The sequence below is a fragment of the Sebastes fasciatus genome, chromosome 21, assembly GCF_043250625.1.
Source record: "Sebastes fasciatus isolate fSebFas1 chromosome 21, fSebFas1.pri, whole genome shotgun sequence".
Classification (NCBI taxonomy): domain Eukaryota; kingdom Metazoa; phylum Chordata; class Actinopteri; order Perciformes; family Sebastidae; genus Sebastes; species Sebastes fasciatus.
The window spans coordinates 13,938,571-13,963,671 of record NC_133815.1 but is presented as its reverse complement, the minus strand read 5'-3'; the positions used below and the strand labels follow the sequence as shown (position 1 = coordinate 13,963,671).

General features: G+C 42.4%; 1 protein-coding gene across 1 annotated transcript in view; it reads right to left on the bottom strand.

Annotated features, from left to right (window-relative positions):
- The window catches only part of pola1 (polymerase (DNA directed), alpha 1), a 56,854-nt gene that overhangs the window by 4,732 nt on the left and 27,021 nt on the right, over nucleotides 1-25,101 (bottom strand). Inside the window, exons 34-36 of the mRNA XM_074621388.1 lie at nucleotides 21,182-21,313; nucleotides 13,014-13,130; nucleotides 5,421-5,514 (exon numbers count right to left, since the gene is read on the bottom strand). Of these exons, the coding sequence (XP_074477489.1) occupies nucleotides 5,421-5,514; nucleotides 13,014-13,130; nucleotides 21,182-21,313 (343 nt within the window). The remainder of the gene's footprint in view (nucleotides 1-5,420; nucleotides 5,515-13,013; nucleotides 13,131-21,181; nucleotides 21,314-25,101) is intronic.

Here is a 25,101-nt window from a genome sequence, read left to right as displayed (position 1 = left end):
GAGAGAGGAAGAGGAGTGGGAGGGTAGAAGAGGACCAAACGCAGAGTGCTGAGAGGTGGCGAGGAAGCTGTCGGTAAATGGATCATTAGAAAAGCGCAGCTCAAGGACAATTTATATTTTATCAATGCGGCAAAATTACATTATTGCTCACACACGCAATCATACTGCCCACACTCAAGATTGAGACCTGGAGGGGAGGAGGGGAGGGTGACGGAGGGAAGAGAAAGGCAACAGATAGACGGTGAAGGAGGGAGGGGAGATAAAAAAGGGAGAGCAGGGGAGACGGGGAGAAGAAAAGTGACATGAAATGATTTGAAAGTCATTGATACGGGATGTTCCCAGCTAAGGAACGGACAGCATGTTTTTTTCATAGTGTGTGTGTGTGTGTGTGTGTGTGTGTGTGTGTGTGTGTGTGTGTGTGTGTGTGTGCCTCTGTGTGTGTGTAATCTATTAGAGATCTCCTGCAGCGGATGAAATTACCTCCATGTTTTACTCAGTTGCAGCAATCAGGCACAAAAATGCAATATACATGTAGATAAGACAGGCTTGCAAATGTGCACACACACACACACACACACACACAAACACAGCGTAGCACTGCGGCGTATACGCACACATTCGAGCTGATCAAATTACATTCAGCGTCGACTCGGAGCTCTTTTATGTGAAGCTATTTTAATTCAATGTGCTTTATCGTGTGTGTTCAGCGCACATGTAAACATGTATGTACAATAACATTTCTCTGAGCTAAGTAAACAACAGCAAATGCAAACATAGCGGGATGAGGCTGTTGATATTCTACTTTGTGATATACCAGGATGGTATATGTAGGATTAATTCAAGTAATACTACAGTGTTCATGTTCTTCGTAATAAAGGATCTTGTAGGATTTCTGGGGATCTATTTGCAGAAATGGAATATAATATTCATAACTATGTTTTCATTCGTGTATAATCACCTGAAACTAAGAATTGTTGTGTTTTTGTTAGCTTAGAATGAGCCCTTCATATCTACATAGGGAGTTGGTCCTCTTCACGGAGTTCGCCATGTTTCTATAGTAGACCAGAATGGAGATACTAAACACTGGCTCTAGAGAGTCTTTCACGTTTTTACGTTACCTGAAGGCCACCGCAGTTCTTCGACATGCTTGGAAAGGGAGGGGTGAGTAGAGGGGTACTCAGTTGGTTGCAATCTGCAACCAAACCACTAGATGCCACTAAATCCTACACACTGTCCTTTAACCGTTTGTGATCTTTTAAAGTGAGAAAAAGCAAAGTTGCATTTGAAACCTCAAGTTGCCCTCCTTACAAGTTTGGCCCTGACTATCCGTTAATGTGAGGAGTTTACAGATCCAGTCTTAAACCTCCTGAACTGTTCGCAGGCTCACCGGGTCCGCCCGATTCATTTCAAACATGTTTGATATTTAGGAGTTCAAATCTGGATGATTATGTCAGCACTTTCCGAGCGGGACCACAATAGCCAACGAGAGAGAAGACAAGCCGGAGCAGCGGATGGTGCTGCCAAGCGACGGTAAACATTGAGGCTGACGTTATCTAGCAATACAACTCTTGACAGATAAAATTTCACCTCCAGTTCTCGCTGAGGAACATTTTTTCTCATCCAGACTCGTTTAGCCTTCTGCTTGTTTTTTTCCTCACTGCTTCTGTTTTGTTTACGTCTGCCTCCCCATGAGATCACGTCAGATCACGTGAGGTGGTGCAATGCTACCTCTGGCACGATGATCTTAATAATCCTGTAGTGTTTGATGCACCATTATCTTCAAATCTTGTAGTGTGTGCATGTTTGAGATTGAAGATGCAATCCAACTTCAAAATCAGTTAAAATTTTAAAAACTCCCGACTTAATCAGCTCTTCTAGCAGCAAGATGAGTCTATTTAAATTCACTACAAATGCACTAGCGCCACCAGAAAGACAATATTAAGGATAGATTGTGCTAATAAATCTCTATAGGTATATATGCAGACTCTCCCACAGAGACAGCACAACAGTAGAGTAGGGTGTATAGGATTGTATGTCTCCTCCCTGTAATCTGAGCAGTGTGGCCCCTGGGTGTGTAATGCAGTAATATGGGGTATTACTGCCCCAGGACTGAGGGATAACACCTTAAACCTATATTTTATAGCAGCATGATGTGTGTGTATACATGCATCCAGCTCTATTTTGAGGAAAGCGGTAGCGTGAGTGTGTGTGGTGGATATTAATCATTCGGTGGAGACAGTTTGTCAGTGTTGCCAGACAAGATTAACTGTCGCACATTGTAAACCTTTATCGACAACACAGTGACCCGTACCTGCTGATGAACACAGATCTGCCATAAACACAACCTCCTGCCTGGATAACAGACATCCACGCCATATTTTGGGTACTACAAGTTTTTTGTGGCCGTTACTGTGACGTCCAAGTCAGCGGAAACTTGTTGTGAATGTTAACTCCGCAGAGTGCTGGGCGGTGCTGGGTGCTTGGTGCTTCAGGTAGGATGCAGCCACATATTCTGTCAGATTTTGATTTTGGGGACGATGTGGGGAAAGTGGAGGTCTTGTGTTCAGGAAACCAAACCATCAAACAGGACGGGTGATGATTTGATGGACTGGCAGCTCAGGGAACAGAAGAAAAGTAGTTGCTGCTTCTCGACTGACAAGAGTAGCAAGTAGACGTAATGGTGTGTGGATGTGGTGTAGTGGTTAAAACACACAGCTGGTGGGTGATCCAATCCCCTCCAGAACCTTCTGTCCTGTGTGTCCTCTAATCTGTGACCCTTCACGGCCCATTAAGTGACTTTTCTTACCGGTAAAATGTTTAGTTAATAAGCTTCGGTACTGGGTGTGTGAAAGAAAAATTAGGCAAAGGATTCAGTATGTGTCAATGAGTGGAGATACCAACCTGAGGAAACTCTGGAAACTTGACCTCCTAAGGCCTGATGAAGGGTGGGTAGATTTACGTAAATATTTTAAATCGATATATCAGCAATAAGTGTGACCCACGGTTTATTTTTTCTAGTTTTAATCCAAAAAAAAAAAATGAATAAACCAACCATTCTGGGAAACCAAAATCACTCGTTGGCTGCACAGCTCATAGACATGTGCAACCTGTAACTAGGCTTGCCGCGGTAGTCGCTGTTACACGCTGTTACACGCTGTTACACGCTGTTACACGGTGTTACACGGTGTTACACGCTGTTACACGCTGTTACACGCTGTTACACGGTGTATGGGCATACAACGATTACATTACTTGCCCACTGTTGTTTTGCTTTATTTATAGAAATAAAAGCTATTTAGTTAATTTTTGCTTATCAGCGCCGTGTTATCAATACACAGTCGGATGACGGACGCTAAAAACTGAAAGTGAAAGTGTCAGAAGCTCAGCTCAGAGCAGCAGGAGTCTGATTTCACACACACTGGAGAGAGAGAGAGAGAAAGTTGACGGACAAGATGATGGCGGAGGATTTGTCGTTGAAGCGAAAAGCAAAAGTGCCTATTCAATTTCAGATTTAAACCCAATGCTATAAAGGAACAATAACGATAATGAGGCGATCGCTCGGAGCGTTCACAGCCTACTGTGTGTGGCGCAGCAGCTTCCGGGTGCAGCGAAAGCTCGACCGGAGAGGCCAGAAACACAGCCATCCAATGTTAAAGATCAAAGTAAGCGCTCTACACGTATTGGGTGTCATCCTTTCTTGTAAAATGTCAGGTGTAATCTGTAACACCGGTGTTGTCACAAGTTTATTAACCGTTGGGAATATTTCCTCACTGTGACATCCCCTACCTGTAACAACATGTCACAAATACTGTAGACATTTACTTTACTTTGAGGGGTCTCAAGCCCAAAACGTTGGGAACCACCGGGTCTAGAGGCACAGTTAACACTTAGCATTCAAAGTCTGTCAGATCTTGAACTAGGAAGTGGACAGACGGCGCATGTGAAATGTCTGATTCCTGGTGAAAGGCTCTGATCTGGTGTCAGCGGACCACACAAAAATGCTTGCAGCCGTCACGAGACAAGACGCTTAAACTGCTCCACAGCCATGTAAACGTGCGGTGCATACTGAACACTCTGAACACTGTACCTCCTATAGATACAGTAAAATGTTGGCAAACACTTTCCAACGCCTTACCACTAGAATGTATTGTATTGTATTGTGAGGTACCCGACGCAGATCAAAAACACCGCAAAGCACAGGAACATAAAGAAAGGAGGAGGCCAAAGAATTGATTGGCGATTATTCCTCGCATCTGGGCAAAGACAGAAATAAAAGAAAGCAAAAAATGGAAGCTATAATCATGTTAGTACCGCCCCCCCCCCGCTCCTCTACACCAGTCCAATCCCTCCATCTTTCTGAGTGGTCATCTGTTGATTACACGTTATATTTACCTCTGCTGTCTCACTCTTTTCGCTGCCTCACTCGGGTTCCTGACTGGCGCACGCAAAAATTTAGGCATACATACATAAATAACATACATACATAAATATTTAATCAAATAAATAAATCACTCGGCCCGGCGGCCCTTTCTAATCAAGTGACATCAATCAGGGAGAACTATGGGTAAAGAGGCCTCGTGGCTGACGCCTACTGAGCGCGACCAGAGCGCTGGAGTAGCGTCTATTTGAGTCCAAGGGGGGAAATATACGCTCCATGTCCCATTATAGGAGAAGGGCTATCCTTTCGTCAGCGCGCCCATTACTCCCCCTATCATTTCCCCAAATCTAAAACCTGTTTTCAATCAACACAGCCAAACAAGTGCCTGTCCAAGAGAGGGAGAGAGAGAGAGAGAGAGATCGGCGGGAGAGAGAGAGCAAAGGAGAGAAAGCAGTAGATGGACAGTGAGGGTAAGGGTAGAGGGAGAGCGATGGAGGGCTCTTTCCTTCTTTCTTCCAGTGATTGGAGCGTTTTGCATTCTGTATGTGTGTGTGATTGAATCCGTCTCCTAAATTAGGGCTGTCGACTCGAGGAGCTGAATGTCCTTAACCCCCCTCCCCATATCCAATGCCCATACTCCGCTACTTGTATGTATGTGTGTGTGTGTGTGTGTGTGTGTGTGTCGCACATCATTGGTGAATACTATAACTGTAGCCTGGGTAAAAGGTTTACGTTGAGCCATTGATTGCTAATGCTATGTTGTATGTGTATTTGTGAGGAAGCATTGTTAGGACATCAAAATTCAAACTTCAACAGCCGTTTCTAGTAACTTGATTTCAGTTCCGAAGGCGGTGCTGCAGAATAATGATAAAAAAATGAATAAAATATGATAGATTTTTTTAAAAAAGCAGGCCCTGTTTTCACAACTAGTACTGCACAAAACTTTAGAAATGACTCCTGTAACAAATAGAGAAAAAAAAGACTTTTGAAAGTTAGGTACAAGACCTATTCGTTTAGTATGTATGTGTGTGCATAGTCTTACTTTTCTCATCACCCAGCAGTTTGGGAGCTGCGTGGTCCCAGTCAAAGATGAACCTGAAGAAGCAGAGCTGGTTGTAAAGGGCCTTCTCCGAGTACTGTAGAGAAAACAGACCAACAAGGATTAAAACATTGATAAAAACACAAGGTGAACAAAACCTGTCCACTAATCTGATGAATATTATATTGAATTTAATGTGCAATAATGACCAGATGGTGCCTCCCTACAAGTGTCAACAGCCTGGTTGCAAAATGGCTGTAAATGCCACTATGGCAGGCAGTCACATCCTAAAAAAATACGGTATTAACTACAGAAGAAATCCGTTATTTCTTCTTCTCAAAAGCAAAGCTCAGTGTAGAAAACATTCAGCTAGTTTCTCCTTTTCTAGCCGACCGGTGTTTTCAGCGGTGGAAATCACAAACGTTGGCAGCAGGTCAAATCAGCTCCTGCTAATTAATGTTAATTCTGTGAGTAACTTGATGGGAGGCCAAAATTACACTTGGCTGTTGTCTGGTTTGTGTGTTGTACTCAGCCAAAGACTGTTAAAGTAAAGGAAGCATCACTCTCTAACACCACTGTACACCCTGACACACCGAGCCGATGGTGGGGCCGTCGGTGAGCGTCTGTCAGCCTCGTTTGTGCGGTGTGTGTCCCGCACTGTTGGCTCTTGTCTGCCCATGTCAGAGGTTTTTTGGCCGATTCAGCATGTTGAATCACACTTCTCATTTTTCCTCTTCATCTCATCTGATCATTCCAATACACGGATATTTTCACAACGACACGGCCATCTAGGATGAAGCTAAGTGGTGTGAAAATGTTTGGCAAATGCCACTTTGTTTCATGTACGCATCGTAACAACGGCTTGTATATCCGCCGTCCTGCGTCTTCTGGTTTCCCTCTTTGAATATCTTTGCGGTGTGTTCGAGTGCAGCTTTTTGGCCAAGACAAAGGCGACTTGAGGCGAATCAACAGTCGGCCTTCGTCTCCGTTAGTTCTTTGATGCCAGGTTGGTGTGTTAACGCCAACAACTTAAATTGGAGCCTTAAATACGTGAACACAACAGATTTGGAATGATAATAGTAAACTTTTCCTGTTCAAACCTTTTCTGCCTTCATGGTGTGAAAGCAGCATTACTCTCTTTGACCTTGTTTAACAGAAACACGTACAGTATAGGGCTGCAACTAACGATTATTTTCACTGTCGAATAATCTGTTGATGATTTTCTCGATTTCTCGATTCGTTTTTTGGTCTATAAAACGTCAGAAAATGGAGCAAAATGTCGATCAGTGTTTCTGAAAGCCCAAGATGACGTCCTCAAATGTCTTGTTTTGTCCACAACTCAAAGATATTCAGTTTACCGTCATAGAGGAGTAAAGAAACCAGAAAATATTCACATTTAAGAAGCTGGAGTTAGAGAATTTTGACTTTTTTATTTGTTAAAAAATTACTCAAACCGATTATTCGATTGCCAAAATAGTTTGTGTTTAATTTAATGGTTGAAAACTAATCTCTAATACAGTGTGTCTCCACTTGTTGGATACAGTTAACTCACCAACAATGCTACTAATCCATTTCATTTCCTGTGTGTATAAGGAAGTTATTAATCCCCTTTATTTTAGTCTAATGAGAGTGGAGATCATGACGGGGCAACATATTAATAAGCACCGTTATACCAGTTTGAGAAACGAGTAGACTGAACGTGACACTACAAATGTGCACTCAGCTCATGCGACTATTCATCGCTGAAAACATCTCCCTTCCTCTGTGTGACACAGTAAAGCAAGAAAACAAATTTGCTTGCTTTGTTAATCTCCACTGCAATTAACTGGAGCCACACGACAGCCTGCCAGAGGGAGAGAGAGAGAGAAAGAGGGTGGGGGGGGAGGAAGAGACGGAGAGGAAGAGCGAGACAGAGAGGTGGGAGGGAAAGAGAGGAGGAGAAAAAGAGAAAGGGTAAAGATACAGAAAGAAGTGAGAGATGGAGAGAATCGGAGACGGTGAGGAAGAGAGAGAGAGAGAGAGAGAAAGAAAAGAGGGGATCAGGCCTGAAATACCCTCCCTCATAATAGTTTGTTGTGATAAGCCATTGTGAGAGAGGCATGCGAACAGCCGAGGCTGTCAATTTGATTAGCCATTATACTGCATGTTTAATTGCAGTTATTGGCTCGTCATTTCCCTGCTACGCTGGAGAGGGCACGCTAAGCCCCGACCCCACACTGCCATCAGGTGTGCGCCGAGTGCTTTATTATTACCACCAGGAAGAATCCCGACAATTCCTGTGTGGCAGTATCTGTGTGTGTGTGTGTGTGTGAGTGAAGCGAGTTTGTGTGTGCCCATTATACCTGCCAATCGGCAACGTGCGTAATTGTAATTTCAGTTTTTACTGCTGTGTGCGTAATCAAGTGGCAAGAGTATCTAATGCAACTAAATGCAAACTATGTGATGTGTGTGAATGTGTGTGTGTGTGTGTATATGTGTGTGTTTAATGGCTTTCTATGGCTGCCCGCATGGCACACACAGCTGTTGACCGTTGATGCACTGCCTAGTCAACAACCAAACCATGCGCATCCCATAATGGAGCCTCGGTTACGGTTGCCAAGGTTGAACAAGCTCGATCGGCACAAACACTGCGCACCACTTCTTCCTCTTGCAAATAAAACACACACACACACACACACACACACATTCAAACAATATAATGCTGATTGTGGGCGGGCCGGTCGCTGCATACTGATTGACTGACAGGTGTCAGAAAGGCGTGGCTAAAATGTTACAGGGTTGTTATTGAATTTAGAGCCCCTCAACCCCACCTCACTCTCCCTCACACACACACGGCAACACACACGCACGCACGCACGCCTACCTCGTCATTCAGCTCGGTGCTTTGTTCCTGCACTGACACCATTTCAATTTGCTCCACAAATCTGCAGCATTTTCAGCCTGACTGCCTAAGGAGCAAACCAGCTGTGAAATTGCCTCTCTCCCGGGAGCGTAGGACCCCCCAGCCCCCACCTCGTACCCCTTGCTCCTTTGCCCCCCCCCCCCCGACACACATATACACATCCCGGGCGCCATGTACACACGCGCAAACACGGTTAAGCCAAACGCAAGGAAGGGAAATGTGTGTGTGAGAGAATAAAGAGAGAATGGAGACTGGAGGATGTATAGAATAAAGAAAAAAGTCTGAAATAAGAAAAAGAGGCTAAATCACACAAATTGATCCAAATCACAGAGCAACAGTCTAAAATGGCTCGCACAATGAAACAAGCACTCAAGACTTCCTCAGAGTCTTAAAAACACCTGTCTCCATCTTTTAGGACACGCACATCCGACCTCCAACGAACTTTTGCGCTCCGTACTGTCGCTCAAGTACACCAGTTAATGAAAAGGTAGTCAGTCAGACAATGTGTACGCGAGGAAAGACGGTACAAAAACACACAGTTTACAGTCGAAGTGTGCGAGCTGCTGAAAAAACTACGGCCATTAAATGCCTTGACATGGATCCGGCTAAGAAGAAAAACATCGCAGCAGCGGTGACACAAACAAGGCCTCAGCGTCACACACTTTTCTCCATACTCTTCTCCGGGCTAAGCTGCAAACACGCGCTGTAAATACTGAAGCTATCCAAGCCCACACACAACAGCTGCAGAAAGAGAGAGGGAGTGAGAAAAGGGAGGGAGACGGAGAGAAACAAACATACATTTTCCCTCAGCTGTGAGGCCACAAGGCTTTAAAACTCTTGAGCTTTTTAGATGCGATGAGCGTTATTGCCGGTTGTGGTAGTCACGCCGATCAGCTTCACAAGACATCATAATGAGTCAATATATGTAAATCTTTACTAGGCAAACACGGCGGGAAACAAAGGCATTTAACTGGTGCTCTCGCCCGCAAGCCTCCAACGATTCAGCACCGGTAATTTCTCTCCATTGAAAGGCATAATTGCCTGCTATTTGAAGATATTCATGCTCAATTTTTGAAATTAATTTCAATTGGAGGGAAATGTAGAAATGTCAGCTCCAGTGAAAGGGATTTGATTTCAATTATCCTCGCTCAAAGGACTGTGATTTCCAAATACACTTAAGCAAAATTATGACAAGAATTTTTGTTCGGCAAAATTCAGTGTTTAAAGAGCGATTAGGCGATAATGGGGCAGCTTTGAGCCGGCAGTGAATGCAGCCGTCTCCCTCTGAAAGGCACTCAATTATCTCTGATTGCTCCCGCTATAATGTATCAAATAGAGATACCTGCTATTGCCGTAATTTGTGTGAAAATTAACATGCTGCAATTTCCACTAGAGGGAAAAAGGGAGCTCTAATGGGCGCCTGAGCGTACATCAATAAAACGAGGGGAGAAAAAGAGAGCGACAGAAAAAGGGAGGGCGAGAGGAGGAGAGAAAGAGCAAGCCAGGAGAAGAGAGAATGAGCGTAAGAGCTAAGGAGGGAGGGGAGGGAGAGAGAATGAAAAGAAAAGGAGCAGGGGAAGAAAGCATTGAATAAAAGGGGGGAAAGAAAAGGAAAGTCAGGACAGAGATTTCGAGACACGGCGAGGGAAAAAATAGCCCATTTGAGTTAAGCGCTGTGGAGGGAGGGAGGGAGAGAGGAAGAGAAAGAAATTTAATTTACTGAAAATATTACAAATTGCACCTGTGCATAACTCCCCCAAATTACCAACCAATCAAGGCAGAGTGCCTATTACTCTCCCATTACATGGAGATCAGATCACGCTCTGAATCGGTGTCCAGAGAGGGAGGGAGAGAAAAAGGAAGAACCGGAGTGGGGATAGAGAGACGGATGGATGGATGGAGGGCGGAGAAGAGAGGAGAGGCGGCGCCCACAGCGATGGTAAATGTACCATGATGCAACAGAGGAAAAAAAAAAGGGGAGCGCAGAGTCACAAACAAGACGCTCCTTTACAAAAGCTCTGGCACAAACAAGTGTTTTTAGTGTAGCGCGCACAAACATAGAAGAAACTGATTGTCTCTCTGGCTGCTATTATACGATAAATCTATGATGATACTGGCAGAGAAACAGCATAAAGGGAACGTAGCCAGAGTGATGCGGCTTAAATGTACAGAAATCTGATGGAGCTTCCAACCAAAAAAGACCCCTCAGTGGCGACTGGAGGATGCCTCATCTTGCTTTAGTTGTTTGAGCTCAGACTATCTACCACCAGCTCAAACAGCCATGAATGGCCTCTTGAGTACTTTGCATAATTGGCAGCAATTTAATATGTAAGCTGCTGGGCTATTAATCTCCATGCACTGGCTTGATTCCGAGAACAGTGTTACCTAATACTGAGAAGTCAGTGTTAGCCTAATATGAATCATGTTGTACCAAATCCTTGGGAGGAAAATCTCCCTCCTCACAGAGAGGTCAGACATCAGGGTGAGCAACATGTATTAGGGTTTAAATATCCTGCTAAAGGGCACTTCAGCAGGGCAGACGCTTGCTGTATTGTTGGGTAGCAGCCCTTTCTGTTAACAAGGTATTTAAAGAGTGTACCAGTAGAAATATATGAATTAAATATGAATTATGAATTAGTTCAGTTGTTAATTATTGAATAGATACATTTCAAAACATTTAAATCATTGTTATATTAAAATGCATTTAAATTATACTTTGTGCTTCTTTCTAGGGCTGCAACTAACGATTATTTTCATTATCGATTAATCCGTCGATTATTTTCTCAATTAATGTTAATAGTTCTTTGGTCTATAAAATGTCAGAAAATGGTGAAAAATATGTAAATTTCCCCCCCCCCAAAGTCCAAGATGACAACCACAACTCAACAACTCAAAGATATTCAGTTTACTGTCATAGAGGAGTAAATAAAACCAGAAGATATTCATATTTAAGAAGCTGGAATCAGAGAATTTAGACTTTAAAAAAAAATTACTCAAACCGATTAATCGATTATCAAAATAGTTGACAACTACTTGAATAATCGTTGCAGCTCTACTTCTTTCCAGCCATGTTCTATCTTATCTCACATATCATTTATCCGTTGCTTTTGTGAAAAAATACACACAGTTTCCTGATATTTTGCGTGGCAATATTGTAGTATCGCGCTTTTATTATATAAACCTTTTAGTCCAACTTAGCCGCTATTCTGTCTTTCAGAGGTTGTAGCGGGCTCAGTCTAAAAGCTAGAGTGAAGATACAGGTAACATATGAAACTAGAAAACATAAGGAATCTATTAATACCATGTCATGTTAGCCTGTCAAGAAGAACGCTAAATAACGCTCCAAAGTTACGCTAAATTTTAAAAGGGGTCCCTTCAACCTCTGACCTCAAGATATGTGACTGAAAACTCTGAGATGAACGGAGTGAAAACTATATCTTATTAGATAAAAGAGATATTGATAAACTGCATGATTTGCATTTGAAAAAAAGGTAATGAATCGCAATATATCTTATGGCAATACTCAGCAGTAGTTTTAGTCAGCGCTCCATGGGTGCAGCACCGGTGCAGAATTGGCAGCGAGTAGGAAAATCAGGACACCACAGAAGAAGAAGAGCCTTCTGACTTCTTGCCCAGGCAGCCTACGTGATTGATTTCAAAGCTTGTTCTGTGCTTAACACTATGCTTTCTATTTTTGCAAACTGATTTTTATGCCACGCTTGTCTACATTGTGTGCCACCTGTTTGTTTATTCCCACCTCCCACTACAGTATCTGTAGCATATGGAGGTTGTAACAGAATGCTAACAAGACCAAACCAGCAGATTGAGGAGGACAGAGATCCTTCAACCAGATGGAGGCCCCCTTGACTGAGTGCCATCACAGTCCTGCTCAGTTTAATATAGTTATAAACAGATAATGAATTGGTTAACACTGTGTAAACTTTGCTGATTAAGTTTGTGGTAGATTATCATCATCATCATCATCCATAGAAGTACATAAAAGAAATGTGTTCTGAGAGAGTGCAGGTAAAAATGAAGAGAGGCTACAGGTTTTAGGGTAGAGAGAAGGTGCATGAGTGAGCACAGAGAGTTAAATGTTTTATTCAGCCCGCAGTTTAAAGTGCCACGGCCTTCAGGCACAGCAATGGCCGCCTAAGTGGCTACAGTGACAGCAGAAATTGGCCTTTTGGTTTACAACCTGTCGCCACAGAGCCAGACACAGCAAAGCAGCCAGATAGGAGCAGAGCGCGCGAGAAAAAAAAATTGACAAGAGAGAGTTAAGGCGAGGGTTGAGACAGGAATGGTGAGAATGGGACAGAGAAAGAGAGGACAAAAAAATTGATTGAACCGTCACGCTCAAATTGAAAGGGAGAGTGTTTCTTTTAAATCCAGTGGTCAAGCTAACAAAGTGTTCATAAGGCGAGACACACAAACACACAGGACAAAAGGGAAGATTCGTTTTGTCATTGTGTGTGTGTATACAGTGTATATATAGGGTGAAATGTGATACTAATGAGTAACGATGTACAGATCATATGTGAGGGAGAGACTTCAGCTCCATAGCACCATCACCTGGACAACCCGTACAGAAATCAACAATGTGTGCTTTCGGTGTGAGCAGTCGTTCTCAACCTCAAACAGGGGGAATGCATAGTAAATGTGTGTCTAAGTGTGAGTTCTGATGTTTGCGTTACCTCGGGTCTGAGCGTCGCCCTGGTGCAGGCGGAGCAGATGGGTCCGTGGCGGGAGAAGGCGATGGGCAGACGTCTGGTCCTGTTCTGGCAGGCCTGGTCCTCACACACCAACCAGCCCTGTGAGAGATACAGCACACACATTACTTCCAACAACTGTGAAACTTCAGTAGAGCTGCAACGATTAGTCGATTACTCGATTGACAGAGAGTTCAACTACTTTGATAATCAGATTAATCGTTTAAAGTTATGTTTTAAAGTTTGAGAACATTCTTCGGTGGCAGCTTCTCAAATGTGAGAATTTGCTGCTTTTATATCATTGTAAGGAATATTTTGGGGGTTTTGACCCTTTTAAGGTGTTAACTTGGGCTATGGAAAAAATCTGGTGGACATTTTTCCCAATTTACATCATCATTTTCATAGACTAACTTATTAATCAAAACAATAATAAACAGATAAATCGTTAATAAAACTAATCTTTATTTGTATCTCGCTGAAACACAGCCATGACCAAACACGCCCTCTCCTCAGTTGTTAATCTGGTTTCTGCAGTGAGGTTGTGACTGTTAAAGACTAACATTTTTTAGCAATAAAGTTAAAAACAAGTTTTAAAAATGCACTCCGTTGAAATGAGCCATTTGTTAATTCCCCTTTCTATGATTTTTAGAGCATTCGTCAAACTCCCTGTATTTCCACTACTGCAATACACCTCTCTGAAATTACTTTAAATTCTAGCTTTTTTTGATGATGAAAATATCTCATCAGAAAAAACATTCAGCAGCCCTACGTGATTACTTACTAAAATGTGCTTGCGTTGCCATTTATTTTGTTGATAAAAAAGCGTTCTTAAAAATTGACCAAAAAAAAAAAGTTTTGTTACCTCAAAAAAAAAACACACTTCTAAAAACGGTTTCTGGTAATGAGGAAATTTTGCAGAAAATTGTTGCTTCCATTTAGCTGCTCTAATTCTGCACAAGAGATGTGACAAGAAAAGTAGTCGGAGGGAAAAAAAAAAAAAAAGAGGAGTTGTAAAATAAAAACAACTGCATGAGACAGAGGGGGAAAAGAAGTGAGGTTTACATGTGACTTCACATCCCACCCGGCTCCCTCTCTTTACATTTGAATGTATCTTCAGCTGCCGTGTTGTCGGGGTTATGCTCTGTGAGTACTCGTCAGACAGGCAGAGCAGTGGACAGGCAAAACGGCAGTAGTTAGGACCTCCTGGGGTGAGGTAGTGACCCTGGGCAGGTGCTGTGGTCTAACCCTCTCAATCTCTCCGTATTCTTCTGGACCCCTCCACCCCCTCTGCTTCTTATGCCCTGTCATTACTAAGGGGGTTTAAAGGGGAGGGGGTTAATGCCCAACTAATGACAGAGCATAAGACCCACCGCCATCAACGCCTTTGCTTCTCCCCCCCGCCCCCATCTATCTATCTATCCTTCCTTCCTTCCATTCACTCAAAATAAACCCCCTAAAAATCACTGCACCTGTCTTTCTATCCACTCCCCCCTCGCACATACAGGCATGCAGTGGTTCTCTCATTGATTTATATGTTTGGCTTTGTCTAGTCTCTGATCAGTTTTGAGCAGCAGCAGCTAAAAACATTTTTTTTTTTTCTTTACAGCTGACACTGCAGTATATAAACCCTTTTCCACTGCGCAGATACCTTCATTAACCTGCCATGGAAAACCAGAACAAACTGAGGCTGATTAGAAGGAAGTGTTACCTGCATCGGTTTCCACTGAACTTGACTACTAAAAAAGTGACTCTTAAGGCTGAATAAACGACACGAAAATGTGAAATAGTCGCCTGCAAATGTTATATGTGTAGGGCTTTTATTGTGAAAGGTAAGAACGGAAGGAGTGGATGTGGTTTGCGCTGACTATGTCAAGGTTGAAAGGAGTAATCAAGTTTGCTGTCCTGGTTCGAACTATGGAGCCTCCGTGTAAATATATCAAAATGTAAGTATGTTAAAAAACAAAACAATCGATTGCACAAGTATTTACCCCTTCAAATCAATATTCATTAAAGACACCTTTAGCCACAATTACACCAATTTAGTCTATACAAAATGGGTTTGCAAGAACATTAACGTTTTTTGAAGCCATTACGTTGTAGGTTTGGCTTTAAGTTTGGGGTCGTTGTTGTTACTTTTCTTGTGTAGACTACAATAGGTTTAGCAGGATTTGTATTTATTGTGTTGCAATATACTGTAGTTTTTTCAAGGAAATTGACAAACAGCAGTTGGACCTTCTAGCAAGTGTATTTAACCGAGTGGTGCAACAGTTCAACAAGCCCACGGTTTGGTTTGTATTGCGGTTTTTGTGTCACGGTCTCGGTTCGGTTTTGCAGAAAAACATATCCATTGTGTTTGAACTCCAAAATATATAAACTGATTGATAGTATGAATGATATATTTATACATTATATGACGCCATAACACTGATTGTATTCATGAAATAAGGCATGGTACTTACTGGTCAAGTAGGCCTATGTTCAGATATTTGCCTCTTCTATGTCTCTGGCACTTCATCAAATAATTAGCAGGCCTGTATTTAATAATTTAATAATGGTGCAAAGGTTTTGGTTTTTCATCCCTAATTTAACCTCTAATCTCTTGTCACACCTTAATTACACACAGATGATCTCCTATCAATGCTTTATGTGACTTCTAGAAACAATTAGCTGCACCAGTGATGATTTACATGTGTCATAGTAAAGATTATTTTGTGCAATCGATTATTTTTTATTTGTAACTTGCTGTATTTAGACCATTTTTAAAAACACTAATTTTGAAATTAAAGACTCATTCCTATGTGGAAATGAAGGGTTAATACATAAGGCACAACATTTACAACTAATCCAATAGAGAGCATACAGTCGGTGGTGAGCCGCAATGCCTGGTACTTCTGAGACGGGACGAAATGTACATTCACAAACTATCCCTAGCCTTTTGTAAAGAAACACTTCCAGACCCCATGAACGTGGCTGCAAAAGGACAACATCGTTTTTCCAATAATGTGAAAGCACTTTGCGAGACTGGCTTATTGTGTCCAGTAGGTATACCTGTCACAATCTAAGAACAAACTGCACATTATACTGTACATGTTTTCTTTCTTTATTATGCAACAGGAAATGTGAGACTAGACAGGGAGACATGCAGTCTACACACACACAGCTGCACACACACACACACACACACACAGCCAATCTCCTCTAAATGAAATCCAAACACACACACATTCACACCAACACACACATATGTCCCAAATCAATTAGAAAGTCCCAGAGTTCACAGCTTTACCCACAAACCCCAGCTCCGGGACTAATTATCTAAACACCTCTGCCTGCTCTTGTACAAAGAGCAGAGCATCATGGGAAATGAGACCGCTTTAGCTGTCTCCGATAAAGACATATGCGGGACAATGGTGTTTGGAGATAAGGAGTATGAGAGTGTGATTTTTTTTTCAATGGGCGGCTGTTTGATCTCCGTCTTTTTTTTTTGGTGCATTTCTTATGACACAAGCCTCGGCACACACTGCTGTTCCCATGGGACTCACAAGAGGAATGAACACACACACACACACACACACACACACACACACACACACTGCATTCAGTGTGAGCACAAACATATTAATCGTTTCCCATTCACATGCATTAAAATGATTTAATAAGACACACATTTAAAGACTCAAGTGCTAAGGACTGAAGGGGCTGAAAGGAGGAAAAGTCACCCCACAATGCCCTTGTGCTCTGCAACTGCGACCCAAAACGCATCCACACACAAACCCGCACACGCCGAGACAAATATAAATAAAGTGAGATTTAAGTGCAGCGGACCCGTGAGCCACATAGAAAAGGACTAAAAACAAGGAGCACATGAGGAGCGAGGCAGGAGGAGGGAAAAAAAAAAATCTAATTGAGGCATTTCGCCGGAGCGAGGGTGGGGGTGGGGGGGTGGGGGGTGTGGGTGTACAGTCGGACGCGAGAGAATAAAGGCTCATAATTGCATAATTACTGCAGCGGATACCTGACACACTGAATGCAGACGTCAAATGAGTTCCACATAATTTAACCAAACAGAGGCAAGACCAGGCCACGACAGGGCCCGCCACGAAATATACCCTCTCCCTGCTTCCTGTTCTTTGTCTCCGAACACACTCGTCTCTTACCAAACCTCTGATACGTTCTTACATTTTGGGGTCTGATACTTTAAGATCCTCTTTATTACCGTCCGTCTGTGTGCTGCTGTTTTTGACCCTTGAGCGGCTGCTTAGTAGTGAAACGATTAGTCCATAAATCAGTCAGTCAATCAGTCCAAATTAATTAACAACTGTGATAATTCATTTATGACTGTTGTATGTAATGCGTTCACTTTGCAAAGTATGTGGATTTTGTGTACGTGAGAAATGCCCAGATGTACACCACATTAGTAAGAGCATGCAGCGTGAGCTTACTGTGCATGCTCAACTGCCCCACAATGTATTGCATCTGGGTGCCTTGAGACCGGCCAGTCAGTCTTGTGAGATTTTGAGCCAGGCTAAAAGCTGTTAATATGTCACTTCATGAAGTTTTAATATGTTTTCATGCGAGAAAGTAACTCTTTCGATCCCCAATATTTGGTCAGTTTATCCAAATAACGTCCGTTTTGGAAATTTGCTACCATTTCATTGATTGATAACCGACAGATGAATTAATAATGACAATGATCGTTAGTTACAGCCCTAGTTTGAACCTCCTTTGCTCCCTACATCGTCTCTTTCTTTGCCTTGTATATCTAGTGTTACGGGTCAACTACTAACGTTTCACTATTTTCTTACATTTAAGTGACTTAACAAACAAGTATTGATAATTAGGTCAATGAAGTGTCAGAAAATAGTTAGAAATGCATTTCGCAATTTCCCAAAGCCCAAGGTGACATCTTCATATTGCTTGCTGTGTGCGACCAACAGTCCCAAAGCCTGAAAATCTTCACTTTACTTTCAAAGAAGACTTTTAAAAAATGCAAATATTCACATTTGAGACGGAACAACTAGTGAAATTTGATCAATTATGAAAATAATTGCAGAGTAATGTTCTGTTAATCTACTAGTAGTACTCATCTATTAATTGACTAATCGGTTCAGATCAATTGTTAATGTTAACAGAAGCCTCTCTGACATGACTCCTGTAGCAGAGGAATCCACCTGCCACGCACACGCACGCACACACACACACACACACACACACACACACACACACACACACAGAAGCACCAGAAAGAGCTCTAACAGTTTTTTGTGCTTCAGCAGTCAACACTTCCAGCTCTAAAGTGAATAGACCTAAAATCGGTCTACTTCACAAACACTCTCTCTCTCTCTCTCACACACACACACACACACACACTCTCTCTCTCACACACACACATGCACACACGCACACACACACACACGGAGTGAATAGAGCTCAAACGGTTCCACTTTGTACCTCCTCCGCTTAATCAAAGCTTCTCTATTCAACAATTTGACCTTTTGTTCAAAACAGGATTATCACCTTCTCTGGTCTTCATTCACCCTTTCTCTCCCTCCCTCCCCCTTTCTTCTCTTGCCCCTCAGCCCGTTTCCAGGGGCGACCCGCATGACGAGGGTAATTGCAATAATTTGTTAAATGCCATGGCAACGGTGGTTAGATGGGAGGGGTTACTAAAAAAAAAAAAGAAAAAAGAAGAATTGGGTGGTTCAGGAAACAAGCGAATCTCTCATTTTGCCAAAGACAGCGGGACGAGAGGAGGGAAGGATGACAACAGTGTGTGTGTGTGTGTGTGTGTTTATGAGAGTGTGTGTGCGTAAGTGAGGAGTGAACAAGTGTTTGCCCATTCTCAGGGTGCTGGTTTATTGATAATGGCGGGGATGAGGGTGGGGGGGGACAGGAGGTAATTTCACTAATGATTAATGTCTCTGTGGTCCTAGCTTAGGACGCCGACACACATGCACGTATATTTGTGTACACACACACACACACACACACACACGGAGAGGTGCGGAGCTTTCACTCTATCTGGCCAGACAAACAGCTCTATTTGAACTCTCCCTCGGCCTGAAAGGAATCCTTAATTACACAATATTACCCCTCTTCATTGCCCCGCTGTGTGTGCTGTGTCTGCTGCTGTTCAGCCTCCAGTGGTGTGTGCGTGCATGTGTGAGAGTGTGTGTGTGTTGCCGTGTGAGGTGTAAGTATTCAGTGGTAGCAGCTGTTTCACACATCGTGACAAAGGGGTTGAAGGGGACTCGCTCCCCACACATTCACCAAACTAATTGATTTCTGTTCAGCACTGTGGGAGAGTTACCCCCACATACACACACGTACACACACTTTTACAGACAGTGCATTCCTCGGACTCAAGACGAAGGTGTTAGAAGCTACCAGGAGAGAGAGAGAGAGAGAGAGAGACCTCGACCAAGACAACACAGGCATCCAGTTTACTTCACTCTCTGGCTGCTTGTCAGCCACTGAGTACAGTAACAACTTGCCCTGTGCTAGGGATGTCATGAGAACTGATACTTCGGCACCAAGTCAATGACAATTCTGAAAACGTGACGGTATTCATTTACAGTACCGCCAGGGCTCGAGACTAGCGGCGTCCCGTCGTCCCGGGGATGATCCGAGATGTGTTTCGGACGCAGTAAACTCACTATAATCCCGTCCAGGGGACACACCCTATTCTTTCCCCGATAATGCTACATTGTGAACAACAAATCTGTGTTGACATCGGCAGGACGAGAGCTAGTTAAAGTTAGCTGTTAGCTACTGTACGTGCAGGACTGTGCTTCTTACCGGCTGCTCACAGCCAACGTTAACTAGCTCTCGTCCTGCCGCAGATTTCAACTCGGAGCCATTGGTGCCATTGATTTACATTATGCTCCGTTCCAAGCTCTATTCAGTAAAACTGATTATTAGTCAAAGGTAAAGGTCCCACTTGGCTTGGGAACGGGATGTGATGAGTCAGTTTTTTGTTATTTGTCAAGTCACAACTTCTCAAACACTTTGAAATCTGGATATTTTTTGACAGACAAAATTACCTAAGTCTAAATATCCCCATTAAAAATGATCAATTGGTCAACAATTTCATGACATTTCTGTACGCATGCGTATTCAACATGCGATATTTTGCACGTCTGAACTAATTTCTGGCCTCATGTTCTTCTTCTGTGGATCTGAAAACGTGAACAGCTAACAACGGATCCATATTTTCACACCTCGCATCGCCTTTGAAATGGCAAAATGTGTCTAACTGTGAAAATAATTTACCCTGTAAAGCTTTTAATAAAACATAGTAAGCCAAGAGCAGCCCTGTATTGTTGAGACAAATCTGCGTGATCTTTAATAAAGTCAAATACATTTGATTGGTTGTATTTTTAGTTCTTGCTGATTCTCCAATGACCCAGCTGTCCCCATGTATCATTTAAATTTCACCTTATCATCTTAAAAAAACTGACAAAGAGTGCGTGTTAAACTTGGTATTCAAAGTCAGAATGGCCATTTAAGTATTTTCACGGATCATGCTCCTTCCATTCTTTTCATTTTGCGAGCATAAATGTGCTCTTTGGTTGAAAATGCCAGCGCAGTGCCCTGCTGAGGTTTCCCTCTTTCTGATGGTTTCTCTTGTCATTACTGAATCTGCTGAATCCCACATCATGTTCAAACCCTCTCATAAACACTTAGTGGAAGGTCAATTTTCACAAATTTTTCATTACATGCAGCTCAGTTTCTCTTAACTGAGCTTGTATTTTGTCAGCTGACACATTAATTTAAGACAGATAGATAGTGGCATGCAAACAACCACAATACTTTGCAGCACATAAAGCTTAAAAAGGAGCATTTGTGGGCAAAAGATTTATATTTAGTGTGTATTTTTGATCAACTGAAGCACGTGTTTGGAAGACATTTGTATTGGTGGACTAACTGCAAGTTCCTTTTGGAGAAGAAGGTTTAAAAAGAAGGGGAAAAAAACAGGCTTGCCAGCTGTGCTCGTCTAACAAGTTGTAGCATTAAACACTGAATGCAAACTAAATGAAGTCCATTTGTGGCCCTGCAGGTGGTGAAGAATAAATGCATGAATGTTTGTGTGCTTGTGTTTTTGAGTGTGGGTAAAGCGGAGCGAACGAGCATACAAACACAGAAATACTCACAGAGTAGTATTTTTTGATATAGCGACGGATGTCAAGTAGCAGTTTGTTGCTGACGTTGACGGCGTAGTCGATGGGGCGGCTCCCACAGGGGACGTGACAGCATTGCAACAAGCTGGGCTCCAACTTTGACCCCTAAAAAGGAGAAAACAACAACAGGATAATTCATATACACACAATATCAGCTATCAAGATAAAACTGTTCAGTCTTGTTCAAAACGGGCGACAGTGATGTTGAGTAATTGGTCAGATTCTTAAGTCTTGTTTATCAATTCTAAGGGAACCACAAAAGTCTAATTTTGGTAACCATACTAAAGCTCAGATATAGAGTTGCAAAGGTTTGGGTTATTCCCACCAGTTTTAATTGTTTCAAAGATGTTTTTTTCTGTCAGTTTGTCATAGCAGATGGCAGTTGGGAGCAAAACACGCCGCCGTATTTGAGGAGCTCATCCAACATTGACCGAAAATTTGTAACTGAATGATAATGTGATGTCAAGATACAGATTGTATTATCAGTCTTCTCAAGAGCGTAATCTTTAAGGGGACAGTATACTCCGTCAGAACTGCTTGTCGGACGGTCGAGTTGCTTCGCAAACCCACTCCCCCGACACCATGCTGAAGTTAGATTAGGGAGGTCTGTGTCCGATCATTTCTGGAACTCTCAGAATCTGACAATCAGACATTCACACCCACTTCATGCCGTGATTGGTCAGCTGTGCGGCGAAGGGAAAAGAGCCAGAGTTTGAACTTCTCTCTAAAGCGGAAACTATTTCTGTGACTTTTATTGTGTACAAACGAGTGAAACACTATGAACATGAACGCCCTTATCCCCATTTTTAAACAATATTGCGTCTTCCTACAACTAGAAACACTTTTGTCTACGTCCTACCAAACACTTCTTTTCTAGTATAACCCAGCCCTTAACTATTCATACTGAAATGCACCATGGGAGCTGTAGTTAACACCTCACATTTTGTTTTTATGTACACAGGTTGTACCTTAGAAAATATCTGGTTCTTTGATAGAAATTCAAACACAGTTGTTTAACTTCTGCTAAGGATGTCACGAGAACCGATACTTTGGTACCAAGTTGATGCCTAAATTCTGAAAACGTGACAGTACTCGGTTTTCTACAGTACCGTCATTGTTGCAAAGGTAAATTCTAAATTATGATGTGTTCAAATGTAATCTTGAAAAATGTAGTTTTTGGTGAGAAACTTGAATAAATCCAGTTGTTTGAAGGAGATGTCTTCACAGCAATATAAAATAGATAACAGAGAGGGAATTATGACCTGTTTAACTTCCTAACAAAACCCAGTATGCAATAGGTAATAAAAGGAGTGTATGTTGAAGTACATGGAATTTATTGTTTTACTTGTTTTTTACTGTGGTATTGAATTGTTATCAAGAATCGTGGAGTTTCACTAGTATCATGACATCCTTAACTTCTGCCCATCCAAGCTGTGAAACTGAAAAGTACAATGGCTATTAGAGGGAAGTATTTTACTACACTGCAATAACCACAATCTCACTCCCACCAGATTTCTTGAATGTTACGTCCTGTGCATAAATATATGTGTGCACAGGGAATTCATCACAGCTAAGCAGTTACGTAACATAGCAACTTGGCCATTACCTTTAAACCTCTTCAAAGAACATGTCACAGGCGTGGAAGGTGTACGGACTTAAAGCAGCCCTGGGTCCGGGAAATTTTAACATCATTGTAGCCTGAAGAAAAACAGGTCAACATGACCTCTATACCCCTGAATTGTCCACTTGACAGCAAGGCTTATAGTTAACGCGATGAAAAAAAACGCAGCCTTGGTACATAACAATTACACTAAATATAACAGCTTTAAACACTCCTCGCTCCTTTAAACCTGAACTCCATTTAACTGTCGCATTGACGGCAGCAAAAAAAGGTTTCTGCAGGGAAGTCAATGACACACAAGTATGCATGTGACACCCCCCCCACCCAGCCACACACAGCTTCTTTTGCTTGCCTACATCATTCCCTTTTGGAGAAAAAAAAACACACCAGATTTTCTGCCAGTTCAAGTCACTCAACTCATTCGACTCCCCCAATATGCGGCTACGCGCATTAACCCTCTCCATCTCAGTCCATCCTCCTCTTTCATTTCCTCTTCTTCGTGTTCTTTCCTGTCTGCTCTGGATGAAAGCAGCCTCCCTTTTTGTCCTCTCCCTCCTACTCTTTTATCTCACTTGTTTCATTCCAAAAAACTTCATTTTGACAACACGGTTCTCTCCCTTAAGAAATTATACACTCCTCACTTGCCAGTTAATTTGTGGCTGTGCAATTAAATGAAAATATGAAAACATCCTAAGTAGTTTCTTTTTCTTGTGTTTGTGTTTTTAGAAAAGTTCAAATACTCATTCCTCCTCCAAGTATTTTCTACAACCCAAACAAACTGTCATCTTTACCACTGCATGTCTGCACTTTTAAATACATGTATCTACCCTTGACTGTTTTAATCTAACGCTCTATTAAAACTGAACTCAGGGAAGTCCCTGCAGCTCCATCCAGCTTTCTCTCCCTCCACACTTTATCTTTTCAACCCCCCCCCCCCTCCTCTACCCGCTTCCCCCATCAAACAACTTTCCTCCTCTGTCTGTCCTCCATCATCCATCACCGCCTCCTCCTACCATCTCTGGCTCTGTGTCAGTGGTGGAGTCAAGGCCCATCTGTCCTCCCCTCTCACTGAGCTGTTAGACCATGTTCACCACCCTAATTAACTTACTGTCTTATCAGTTTCTCTGTGTGTGCGTGCATACCGGCCTCTGACGCATGCTGGAAAATTAACACCAGTAATCAGACATATCCTGGTTCCCTTTAAAAGTTTGGAATTAACGTTTCAAGAGCATACTCTTTACATTAAAGTAGGTTGTTTCCCTTCTTTTTCAAGCGTTTGATTAACTTAAACTGAATCTAATACAGCTTTTCTCTTACGTTTCGTGATTGTGTGTACGCATGTCTCTCAAAACATGTAAAACATACCAGTGTATCTGCTGAAGTGTGTAATGATATCAGCTTTTTATGGCGTGTGTGTGTGTATAATACTCCTTTTTTAATTTAATGCAAGTTCTCTCTGCCAGCAGAGGACAGACGGTTGTCAGTTTTATTAGTGTCTTTCAGACAAGAAAAAGCTGTGTGCCCTGCTCCTCATTAGAAGCTGATAACACACACACACACACACACACACACACACACATACACACGACCTTGGCCTGACAAATGGTAGGAGATCAGTGTGTGTGTGTGTGTGTGTGTGTGTGTGTGTGTGTGTGTGTGTGTCCATAGAGCAGCAGGGGTTAAGGAAAGGCTTTTCAAGTTGTGGAGTCCAAACTATGCCAATGAAAACAGAGTCCGTATTGGAGCCAGGCAGCTGTCTAAAAATACAGACAGAGACACAATATGGAGGATGACTAAAGCATGAATCCTTCACAGGAAGTTGGACTGAAATGCCTTTCGGAAAGACCATTCTTCCATTCTCAGACTCTTTATCTGCGTCTCTACTGATTAATCCATTACACCAGTGAAACAGACTATTAGTGATAAAAGATATTTTTCTCTTTATCATTTCAGTCTTTCTTCGTAACTCTGCAAGGACGTGTGTGTGTGTGTGTGTGTGTGTGTGTGTTGCACAAAAGAACATTTCTATCTCCACAGCTTATTCTTCGGCTGCAGGCTAAGTTACATAGGTTTAATATACAGCTGCCAGTTTATCCGGTACACCAAGATAAAAGTAATATAAATCCTCCCTTCATGAAGATTATGATGTTCAGTTTGTACTGAAACTATTTTCCAAAGCTGTTGACTCAACTGTCATTTTGAAGGTTTGTGGTGCTGTTGATTGCATCGTATTATACTGACAGGTGTTTGCATTATTTTGTCCACCCCAGTT